The sequence below is a fragment of the Sardina pilchardus genome, chromosome 22, assembly GCF_963854185.1.
Source record: "Sardina pilchardus chromosome 22, fSarPil1.1, whole genome shotgun sequence".
Taxonomy (NCBI): domain Eukaryota; kingdom Metazoa; phylum Chordata; class Actinopteri; order Clupeiformes; family Clupeidae; genus Sardina; species Sardina pilchardus.
In genome coordinates, this window is record NC_085015.1 from 22,716,023 (window position 1) to 22,728,823 (window position 12,801).

The window sequence follows — 12,801 nt, forward strand, 5'->3', positions numbered from 1 at the left end:
GGCTTTTTAAAAAATCCTGACCTGCAGAGAGTGTAAAACCCCGTCTTTAGCGGACAGTCTTTTGAGTAAACTTAAGAAACGGCGTCTTGTGTGATCGGTAATGTGTGTGTCAGTGCGCGTCTGTCTACGTGCGTGTGTGTGTGCGTGCGTGCTTGCGTGTGTGTGTGTGTTTGTGTGCGAGAGTGGAGCAGACGTGCTGTGCTACATTAACTCCTCAATCTTGTGAGTGTAATGTGTTTCTGACGTGTGATTACGGCGCCAGCCCCCGGGGCCAGCCAGGGAGGACACCATGATGGAGTGGCATGGGCCTGATGGAAGATTTTCCTTTTTTTTTCTTTTTTGTAGAGCACCGAAACGAGGTTGAAAGAGAGGAGTCTGTTGCGCTATCAGAGATAAAAGGAAAGAAAGACAACCTCTCGGGAATTCGGTGGGCTCTCACATGAGTGTGGAGACGTGATGTAAATACCACTTGAGGTCAATGATCACTTTTTTTTTAAAAATGGCTGGCTGTTGGGCCATACCGATTTATTGCGTTTTGAAAGAGGAGAAGCAGTTAGTCACAGATCAAGGCTGAGCAATTACGTTAATTAAACACGGAGATCTATATGTAGAGATAAGTTATACACACATATCCTGGTGTGTGTGTGTGTGTGTGTGACAGAGATAGAGAAAGTGTCTTATCAAAATGGGTTACACTGAAGATCAATGCCAAATGATGAGGAAAAGCAAACTTAACATTTCAATAGACAGGATTAGAAAAATATGTTTACTCACAATTATCAATTACAAACTGCATTAAATTGGACTAATTGCACACAAGATATCTCCAGTTTAATGCTACCATTTCACATAATCACCATCCTCCACTCAGCCAATGATGAAAACGTTTTTACTACAAATAGCTTGTGGCTCGTCTGCACGGAGATTCTGAGTAGAGCCATGACATGCGCTCTGAGAAGAACCGGTCAGTAAAGACCATTCAGTGTTTGATGACCTTAAGATTTCCATCAGAGCACAACCTTGTGCATGTAAACCACAGCACTTTTCCAACTAACACATACAGTTAAGGCTCTATGCTCCACTGTGTATCAGTTTGTTTGTGTGTGTGTGAGTGTATGCGTAAGAGTCTGTGTGTGTGTGTGTGTGTGTGTGTGTGTGTGTGTGTAAGTGAGGTGAGAATGCCGTTCTATCTACGCGGAGTCATCGCTCAGCGTCGTCGCCCCCGCCGGGGGGCATTGCTGTGCCCGGCTCCGCTGTGGCCGCGGACGAGACCACGCGACGCGACTGGTAATGAGGCGTGTCATTTCCGAGCGCCGCGCCTTGATGAGGAGTCATGGGCACGCATGAGAACAGCCGCCATGGGGCCGCGAGAGGGGCACTACTTGCCCCCCCACACCACCATCTACCATCCACGCCACCCAGCCAGCTACCGTTCAATTGCATTCTCACCCACACAAAGGGAGGTGAGGACTGCAATGAGAATGAGAGGATGAACCCGTGACGTGTTTCTGGCTACACACTAGACAGACATCTATAACAGACATCTATAAAAGCATCTCTTGTTAGTTAGGATTTGATCATTGATCACATTTTTTTTAACAATGCTTTTGAAAGCAATTATGCGGAATGCGTTGGAGCTGAAGGTTCAAGGTTGGCCTTGATTAGCATTCAAAGGGGTTTTCAGAGTGAAATCATTATCCGTCTCCCTCCTCTTCTTCTGTTGGCTAACGACCCGTTTTTTAAGAGGAGATCATTGCGCGAGTCTGGTCATCCAATAAAATATTTATTAATATGAAATAACACCGTCTCTGGTCAAATATTGACACCCATCAGGTTAACTGGCCTGTTGTTGTAGCGCTTTGAAATGTCTGCTTCAATCTGCAAGGGCACACACAAAAAACACAACAATGCACACAGTCAGGCACAAACACAAAGCGCAAAACACCAAGAAAAGCACCAAATTATGAGTGCCATACATCAGGTCACATGCCTGCCATTTTTCCCCAGGGATAATGAAGCATGATGTCGTAATTCACCCAGACGTATTCAGAGCTCCCTATGCTTGTGTTGATGCATGACTCCAAATTAAATACAGTCATTATCTTTGAGTAATCTAAGATTGGCCCCTCCTTCAGATCTTATATTGATCAATCAACTCATTCGGCGCTGCACTACGGCCGCTAAAGGGAACTGACTCTAGCTGTTGAGAGGCTATGCGCTAAAACTTGATAGACTGCACACATCAACGGTGCTGTAATTTCCCAACTATTAGCCGTGGCTTACACACTGATGTTGCAACATTTTTTCAGCCATGAGGTTAACACACAGTTAACACACAGGGGCAGTTAATGGGTATGAATATGTTTTCCTTCTTTTGACTGGCATAAAACATTGTTCAGCGGCTTATACACAATCCGGCTAATACACATGAAATTACCGTACATGTTTCGACATTCTGAGCATGGACTCAGATAAGACATAATATGGAATACTAGGTTGGTCATCTTTAGCAGAGAGGCAAAGTTAACATTAATATGTATTGATCTATTAAACTATTGTTGGAAAGTTATTATCATAAACTTCAATTAAGCTTGATTAGAATTCTAGTTCCAATCAGACCACCATAGATCAAACGATCAAACGTTTCTTTCAATGCTCAAGGATCAATATTCATTCTGAGCTGGGAAAGTCAGCCCCAACTTCCAGGAATAATCTTCACTGCATTGTGAAAATGAACTCTCTACCGTCATATGGTCAATTCATACCTAGAAGATACAAATCTTCCTATGTTAATTTGTAACTTTTAATTACTTTTTTTCTTTCCCCTCTGAAATGTTGTCTTTCTACTATTTGTTTTGGCTTATTTACAATCTACATTTCACTACAACCATTGTGTACTATCATTTTATTTTATAGCAATTGTAATTTTGTCATCATTGTAAATGAGACCAACCCTCGATGAACTGAAATTAAATATTAAAATGACTGAATGGTTGAATAAATCACTCCATATGAATGCAATAAGTGCCCCACTGGTAGTACTGAGGCTGCTGCTGGAGAGGAGGTAGGGGTGCGTTACCAGTTTGCGTAGCTCCTGGATGCGTGAGGCCAGCAGGTCGACGCGGGGCTCCAGCTTGGCCTGCTCCTCCAGCGCCTCCTGTCTCTTCTCCGCCAGGTTCGTCCGCTTCAGCAGCAGAATGTCCGCCTGCTTCAGCTTCTGACGCAGCATCTCCGACACACGCTCCACATACCTGACACACACACACACACACACATATGGTAGCGTATCCAGGAGGTTTCTAATTATGATATTCAACTACCCCATTTAGAGACATCAATTCACTTTTGATAACATATTATAGTATCAAATGGAGTCTGGTGTTACATGCATCAACTGAGTGAGATGATGGTACGACAACATTTCACATGTCAATTATAAATAAACGGCTCCAACTCGGAAACACCCATGTGTGCCGCAAAATACTGAGCACCCACGTGTGCCAGCTTACAGTCCCAGCTAATTTACATTCATTTCAAATCAAACATTGTAGTTGGTGCTAACTGGAGCATCTGTCAGTGTGATTGCCTATGTCACTGTCAGTCCCCTGCTCCATATCGTAACCACCAATCAGAGTGGCTCTGAGATGGAAACTCCTCTTTAGACACTTTCCTCTCCACTTTACACGGCAATGGGGAGTCAAAACAAATCCAATTCTAATTTTGGTAGCTCTGTGGGCCTAGATGTTGATGGTTAACTAGCAGTTGTAACTTTGTGGACTTGCTAGCTACCTTCGTGTGTGTAACAGCGATAACATAGTGTACTGATTCATATGCTCATTCATAGGCCTTCTAATTAGACTAATCAGGTGGCATTGATTCTTACTTTCCTGGGTTCTCGCAGTTTCATGGTAGGCTGTTAGTTAAACTTCTCATCTCCAATCATATCTGTTTTATTTATGGTTTGTGAGAAGTGGCACTGTCAGAAAAAAAAATAGCCTACTTCACGGCTTTATTATTGACTTAATCGCTTGTGTGTGTGTGTCGGCCGCTGTTCATTTCCTAAGGTGCTGAAATGCATTCATTTTTGGACTACTTTTTCATGGCAATAATTCATGTATGATGTTTATTTTTGGCAAAGGCATTGGCCATTTAATTGTTTGAGCACCCACTGACGGAAACATAAATTGGCGGATACAGCCATATGACACATTACATGAATTAAACTAACTATTTGAAAGCATATTTGCTCTGTTATTTTCCTGCTCTGTGATGAAAGTCGAGGGCGAGCCTGTGAGATGTGAATGTGAATGTGGATGTGGATGTGGATGTGGATGTGGATGTGGATGTGGATGTGGATGTGGATGTGGATGTGGATGTGGATGTGGATGTGGATGTGGATGTGGATGTGGATGTGGATGTGGATGTGAATGTGGATGTGGATGTGAATGTGAATGTGAATGTGAATGTGAATGTGAATGTGAATGTGAATGTGAATGTGAATGTGAATGTGAATGTGAATGTGAATGTGAACGTGAACGTGAACGTGAACGTGAACGTGAACGTGAACGTGAACGTGGATGTGATGTGACATGACGTGGGTGAGGCGTACCGCGGCGAGGCCTGGATCATGAAGAGGTGCTGCATGCGCAGCGAGGTCAGCCGCGTCACCAGCGAGCGCACCTCGGCCAGCATGGCCGCCACGCGCGCCGCCGTCTGCGCCTGGACCACCGAGGGCGCCAGCTGGAACTGGCTCATGGAGACCACGTCGCCCTCCACGCTCATCTCGCTCAGACGCTGGAGCAGGAACATCTCCACCTGCGCAGAGAGCACGCGGCAGAACGCGCAAAATGGATCAATGCAGATGCTTGTTTACATTGTGTATGTGTGAGCACAAGCGGAGCTGTTGCCAGTGTGTATGGAATGTGACGTGCACAGAATGCACAGTGTGTTTCAACTGTGTGCTGTAATGTATATATACAAGAGATGTCACAAGTTCATGTTCTTACATAGAAGTCATGCTGTAATGTATATACAAGAGATGTCACAAGTTCATGTTCTTACATAGAAGTCAATATGATATAGGACATCTGCGGGGAATGTCCAAATACACAATACCAAAGCTCCATTGGACACAGAGAATCTACACACAAAGGCCACGTTTCCCAGATTCGTTAAGAAGCTCTTGAGTGATAAGATCTTCTTAGGAGCGTCCTTAGAACGTTCTTAGAGCGCTACGAAGAAGATCTTAGCACTTAAGAGCTTTTTAACGAATCTAGGAAATGCGGCAAAAATCAGCACCAAAAATACAGACTACTCTCAAACATTACACACACACACACGAGGTTTGGACAGTTCCATCAACTTAGCGACGTAACGATCTTATCACTGGACCCAGTGTAAAATCTTCCATAGCAGATGTGGAAACTGGGCACGGGGGTGGCAGGCAGGCAGTACGTGCGGACAGAATTAGGTGGTGGGAGAGGGCTGGTCTTCTGGAGCTCCTGTATGTAATGCGTTTATCCACGGCTACATTTCATGTCAATAACACCTTTGAAATTTGAACTCTTCAACTGACTGAAAATCAATGCGGCAAAATCAGATATCATATACAGTAGCAGGATGAATTTGGAAGCCCCAGTAAAAACTGTAGTAGGTCTCATCACTTTACATAGGATTACTTCAGCAGTGTTATGCAGTAACTTCAGTTGGTTTAGAATGACGCGTAATATTTAAAAAATATTTCTCTGAATAATTTCTTAATATTTCTACTTAATACATTTGACTGAACACCCAAATGTTATAGACTGACAAAGTCCCTACTGGGTGTAGAATAAGCCAAGGACCAGGAGAGGAGGTTATTCAGTGTGTTCTCTTACCTCTGCCCCAGGAGGTAAGAGAATAGCATAGCCCCAGATATCATATTGCAGAATGAATTTGGAAGCCCCAGTAAAAACTGCAGTATGGCCCATCCCTTTACCAATAGCATTACTTCAGCAGTGTTATGCAGTAACTTTGGTTGGTTTAGAATGACCTTCTGGATACTTTGTGATGAAGATAAATATGAATGTCTACACTGCATATGTGTCCTGCATTCACACAGAAGCCTGCACCTCCCCAATGTCACACTACTGGTCAAGATTGTGTTTTGGGCCCAGTGTGAATCCTGTCTATGTAAGTGTGAACAGAACACAGAAGTAGACATTCTGTACCTCCTTCAGCTCATCAATGAACTGGCTCCGTGTGTGTGGGGTTTCTAGCAGAGTCAATGCATCTTCACCCCTCGCCACGCCCTCTGGACCTGGGAACACACACACACACACACACACACACACACACACACACACACACACACAAATAAAACATCTAATAACGAATCAGAGAGACAAAGCCCTCTCCAGTAAGATATGACAACCACCTTATTCTGACCATTTAGCCCATTTTAAACAGAAACACAAATTCTCAGTTGGAATCCTCTTTTTTTTTTAAGAATACTGATCTTATCAAGCAGACTCAACCTTTTAACTGAGGTGATTACATTACTACTCAAAATAAAGGTCTCTAGTCAGTCTCCAGACTGTAGAAAGTGCCAGCAGAAGAAAAACAATGACACCATGTGGACTTAAAAGGAAGCACTAGTAGAGTCACTTCAGATGAACGTGGATTGAAAGCAAAGCGAAAACGAAATAAAACTGTACTGAAATTAAAAGAAAATTAAACGTGCAAAGCCACAGTATTACGGCTCAAATCGTCATAACTTAATGATGGTGTCAAAAGTCATCAGCACTCACAATCTGTTCCTGCGTCGACAACTTCGATCTCTATAGGGGCACTCTCGCCACTCTCCCCCCAGTCAATCCCACCTGCACCAGATTCCTAGCGGGAAGAGGACAAAATTAAAGCTGTGGAAATAATTGATAGGTGACAACAATATGCCCAATTTACCCCAGATTTTGACCAGATTGAGGTACAAAGGTGTATGATGATCATACTCTTTCACTTCAATATGTAACCATACCATGCAGATCAGTAATGGAATGATCTAAATATTAGACTATGGACTAAATATCTAAAACAAAAAAATCTTTACATTTCTCTGAATAATTTCTTAATATTTCTACTTAAAGGGATAGTTCGGGTTTACGACACGAAGTTATATGGGTTCCCCGTCAGCAACGTTGTGCATCAGCACTGACTTACCCCGCAACAGCGTCCTGTGAGCCGAGATCCAGCCGGTTTTTGATGCTGAAGAAAGTAGTCCGGCAAGTTTCTGGGGTCACGAAAGTAAAGTGTTTTTCTTCTCAAAACCATATGCGTTCAAAAGAGTGATATATTTGCACCACAAAAACGTTGTCCAGGAAAAATTCAAACCTCGTTATCACTTACTTATTTTTCGCGATTCCTATCACTGCGCGCTACTGACAGCTGGACAACATTTTTGTGGTGCAAATATATCACTCTGTTGAACGCATATGGTTTTGAGAAGAAAAACACTTTACTTTCGTGACCCCAGAAACTTGCTGAAGAAAATAGTCCGGCATCAAAAACGATCAAAAACCGGCTGGATCTCGGCTCACAGGACGCTGTCGGGGGGTAAGTCAGTGCTGATGCACAACATTGCTGACAGGGAACCCATATAACTTCGTGTCTTAAAATCCGAACTATCCCTTTAACACATTTGACAGAATCCCCAAATGTTATAGACTGACACAGTCCATACTGGGTGTAAAGTAAGCCAGGGACCAGGAGAGGGGGTCACTTCAGCAAGCGTGTTCTCTTACCTCTGCCCCAGGATCCAGACTGATGCCCCAGTCCACTCCGTCCTCCACGGTGATCCCAAAGTTCACATCGGCCGAGTCTGTTCCTGCGCCTAGGTCACCCCAATCGATCTGAGGCAAGACAATGGATTTCACAGTGTGAACAACATATCTACAAACATTCACTCTCTCACACACAAACACACACACACACACACACACAAAGTATGTTTGTATTTTCACAATACTTAAAAATGTTCTTAGTCCTGATTTTCTTGTCGAGGAAATGTGAAATGTCAAAAGCCAATTATTTTTGGAGGTCAACCCAAGAGCTCACCACTTCCTCTGTGACGGTGTCAGGTGGAGCCTCCTCCACCACGGGCCTCTCGATGACCGCGGGCTCCTTCCCCGTCCGCCACTCGTACACTGTGGTGTTGCCCTTCTGCTGAATAAACTGTAGCATGGGCAGAATGGGCTCCTGCCTGTGACGCCACAGAAACACACACAGAAAGAGAGAAAGAGAGAGAGAGAGAGAGAGAGAGAGAGAGAGAGAAAAACAGAGAGTTGTGAGTGCAGGCCTTGCAACAATGGTTGTATAATTCACAATCCTTGAAAAGATGATGAAAACAAACCAGAAAGATGATGAAACAAACACAGACAAATCATTCCTTCGCCATCACAAACATGTCTTTCTTCAAGCTGGTGCCTTTTAACTACTTGCAGCACGGTAAGATGGACCCAAGCGTGCCTTTTACTCAGTGCTGCTGGGACTCACCAGTCTGAGACAAACTGTGCGAAGGCCGTGTACAGCTGGATGAGCTCGCCCAGACAGGCGGCGTCCTTCCCGATTTCCCCCAGCGTGGTGGGCAGGTCCGTCACCAGGGCCTGGAGCTCCCTGGCCACATTATCCCCCTGAATGACCCATACACAAACACCAGAACAGGACACAGAGCCCATCTTTGAATTTTGCGTGGGAGCGTGTGTGTGTGTGCGTGTGTGTGTGTGTGTGTGTGTGTGTGAGTTGTTGGTAAGTCCTCTAAGCATGGATACCAAATCTGTTTTGTTTTGTTATTATTTCCATGATCGTACATTAGAAATGAGAAATGACATGTGTCAAATCCCTTGTGTATGAACAAATCAGTGGAAGTGGAAACACAACAAACCAAACACCCACTGTCATAACACCTCTACATTTGCAACCTTCAAATAAGTGGTTTGGGGATGTGCATGCTGTCCAGTGTGTCCTCACCGTGATGCCGTACTGCTTGCAGGCAGCATAGTACTGCTCCCTCATGACGGCGGCTGAGTTCTGGCACTCCACCTCGCGGCGGCTCAGCTCCTGCTGCAGCTGCTGGGCTTTGGCCACCTGCTTCCTCAGGGCAGGGCCCTCGTAGCTCACACTGCGCACCATCAGGCTAGCCACTTCCGCTAACACACACAGTGCACAGACAAGGAGAGGAGACGCTAGTCAAGGTGTGCGGTGAATGACATCCATTTTAAACTCATGAACAGGAATCCACATTACACACACCTCTAGAATACATGTCGATTTTTACACATTTATTGCCAGGCTTCCTTTCCATCATGTCTTAACTAACGCTACAGTACGTGATTATATCTGAGGAAAGGTTTATCCAAGTACACTTACCCAAGTAAGCATTGTCTATCTCGTACAAGGACACGATTTCTTGCCAGTCCTGGTAAAGAAATTGAAAAGACACATGAGACAAAAGAGCAATACTGAACACCCCTCACGGACACTAAGGCTCTGGTACATCTATAATCACCTTCATCCTCTGAGATGAATATCTTCCAAAGATGTTCTTGGAGGATGCCTCGGTCCCTCTCAGAATTTCCACTATCCTGAGGCAGTTAAAGTAATGGATGTCTGTAATAACATAACACACTGAAGTTCAGTATGAGTTGTGAGGTTTACTCCTTTTACTTGATTCACTGCATCAGCATCCACTCATCACAAATGGAGGACCACTTACGGGATCCCGACAGGAGCTGTTTAATCTCCTCATTCTCTGGCATATCTTGAATGGCTGCGTTGATCTTCTCTCGGATCTCTAACATGGCACTTTGCCATTTCAGTGTGCAGTGTCTCCGGTCAACCAACCAGTCTGCAAAAACCAAGGATGAAGCAACAGTTACAAGCAGTACCATATGGAGAATTTGGCAGCTTATGTAGCTTATGCCTCAACAATGCATATCAGCCAGACAGCTCTATGTTGGCTACACTGCAAAAGCCAAACCAACCAAATATATTAAAACTCCAACACGTACATTAATGCCATCTATTGCAACTTCTGACAGTAGGACAGAATGACCGTCGATATTTTTGACATACCCAGAAGTTTACTGTTTTGGATGTCGATAGGCAGATTCTGTATATTTTTCTGAAAAACAAAACACACAGAACACTGTTACTACACAGTACACACTGCCAACATAAAAACGTTGCTGTAAAGAAGTTCATTCATTTGTCATGCAGTGCATGCTCAACTCCTCTCATTAGTCTACATCCAGCTCTTTCATTCAACCGTGGTCCGTCGCATTACATTATGTTTATTACAGCTATTAGTCCAATGATGTTTAATGTGCTTTACAAACACAACTATCAAACGACTCAATCGAAAACTAAATAGGCTACTCTAAGTTCTGCAATTTCTCCAGACACTGACTAGCAGTCAGTCAGCTGTCAAATGCATGGTCTTCAGTAGTTAGCTAATGTTAGCTTGCAAAGAAGATACTATTGCCTCGCTAGCTCCCTAAACAGGTTTTTAAAAATAGGCAGATCGTTTTCCCGTAAACCAACCTCCATTCTGTCTTCAATGGCATACAACTGTTTATAATTCAAAACGATAGCGTTGCAACATGTCCAGGTTTAACCACGTTAGCCTCAGTAGTTACAGTACGCTTCCATGCTAAACTGTGGTGTTTACAGGGAACTGCCACGTCAATTTAGTGTTAACCTATCACAGGGCGAGGTTAGCATAAGTCTAAAAAGGAACCTATTGAAAAACGTTTTACTGCAGCAAATAATTATCCATTCCCTGTGATTTTCACACATGCCAGCAGATGGCATTCCTGCCTAGAGAAGCGAACTTCTGTTGTGTTGTTGTCCAGTGTGGCTTCTGAGCAAAAGGTCTATTATGTGCAGAAAACCAGCACCAAGTGCAACATCATTACATATAAAAGAAACCTATTTTAAAGTCATACTTTCTATAAACCTTATGATCTTCCATAAGAACAATTTCTATAGCTTTTTCTATGTTAATGATTTTCCACTTCTCTTTTATGTTGCTCAAGAGAAAGAGAAGACAAGTAGGCCTATGTTTGCTCAAGGGAAATTGCACGTTTATGGATTTCTGTGTTTGCTCTAAGTGAAGCACCTTATCACGGGTGTCTGGGTTTCAAGGAACTTCAGCATAGGCTCAAGTTTATGACTGGACCATGGTGAAACACCTCAGTGGCATTCAGTGAAACTTTCCCACTCCACACCTAAGGGTGGTCTCTGGCGCTTGTCAAACAAGAGATTACAATCTGAATTTCTGCTGAGTAGAACAGTAGGAGAAATGGTTGCTTAAGGGTTGACACAGCCAATGAGAAAGAAAACAACAGCCAACCTGCTGTAGGCCTAATAGTACAGTCGATAGGCTTATAAAGTCAGATGCTTAGTGGCAGGCCCTTCCCTGGTGCCAGTAGACCGCTGTGGGCACTGGGCGCTTACTCAGTGCAGTTGTATGATGATTTCCTGGATTAATTTCAGCTTTGTACGGACCTAATGAGCTTAACACAGTCAAGAATTCAACCAAATTCTTTGAAGTCTGACAACCATTGAGATGCTTCCCGCTCCCCTTCTGTGATGGTAGAGGCTCATGTTGTCACAGATTCTGTGGAGTCTGTGGAGACTGCTCTCATTGCTGTTAAGAAATATTTCAAAATGGTGTTTGTATGAATATGTGATATTTGTGTGTAAAGTTATTTCATTATCTACTTTCTATCATCATGACCATGAGTCATCAAAATATACAGCCCTCCGGGCCCTAGTGATTTTGGCCGGGCAGGAACAGGGAGACCCTTACACATTAGTCAAGTATGCTGAAAAGCTGTTTAAACAGAGCTTATTTATTACACTGACGGCCCTTTTCTTCCACCTTGTTCGGCACAGTGTATCAGAATTTTAATCTTAAGACGCTTAGCCTTTAAGACTTGGACGGAAAAACAAAGACTAGAACAGTTAAGGGGTGCCGTGGCTATAAGGCTTCGTCCCCTCTTATTTGAATGCATTCAAATGGGCTATCTGTGCCAGGAAAGGAACTACATTCTCTGATTTCCCCCATAAATGCAAAACTTTGAGGATATTTCTCGAAAATATGTCTCGAAAAACATATGACGTCTCACAAACAACACGTATGTGATGGCTATCATGAAAGAATCCTATAAATATGAACCTAAAAACGAAGTAATTATTATAGTTCAACTTTGTCCTGTCAGTTTATTTGCATATATTCCAGCCCTTAATTTGGTATTTAACCTTAGTTTGAAATGAGCATTAAGTGTAGTACTTCAATATTGAGTACCACAGTTGGATAAGACAAAGTTAAGTGCACCTATAGTAAAGTGTTTACACCAAATGACTCCCAGTCCTGATTCTTGAACCTGATGCCTATGGGAGGCAATGCCAGCTGTGTTTGCATTACAGTAGTGTGAGCTGCCATGGCATCTGTACCTCTTTGTTTGAACAACCCAACCACCACCCCACCCCCGTGCCTAACTTTTAATTTGGCCACATCACAAGAGAGCAATAGAGGTCTCCGCAGAATGATAATCCCAGAGAAAACCACTACAATGGAAAGCGTGAGTGAGTCTTTTGGCTTGTACACTTAACTCAAACACAAAAGGGTTTCGGTATTACTACAGAGAGAGATGATGGAGAATTAAATGGCCAGACAAAACACACTCTTGAGACAGGGTTTAATTTCATAATACTGGGAATTCCCTTCCCATGTCACTGCTAACTTTGACCCAGACAGAACGT

General features: G+C 43.4%; 1 protein-coding gene across 1 annotated transcript; it reads right to left on the reverse strand.

Annotated features, from left to right (window-relative positions):
* Positions 1 to 677: 677 nt before the first annotated feature.
* Positions 678 to 10,705, reverse strand: cdk5rap3 (CDK5 regulatory subunit associated protein 3). Its single transcript, XM_062526346.1, has 14 exons — positions 10,576 to 10,705; positions 10,108 to 10,156; positions 9,749 to 9,880; positions 9,542 to 9,642; positions 9,403 to 9,451; positions 9,004 to 9,182; positions 8,530 to 8,666; positions 8,092 to 8,236; positions 7,779 to 7,886; positions 6,789 to 6,873; positions 6,210 to 6,298; positions 4,610 to 4,815; positions 3,080 to 3,251; positions 678 to 1,878 (listed from the first exon to the last, which is right to left on the reverse strand). The coding sequence occupies exons 1-14, from the start codon at positions 10,579 to 10,581 to the stop codon at positions 1,813 to 1,815; spliced, it is 1,524 nt and encodes a 507-aa protein (XP_062382330.1). The 5' UTR covers positions 10,582 to 10,705; the 3' UTR covers positions 678 to 1,812.
* Positions 10,706 to 12,801: the final 2,096 nt, after the last annotated feature.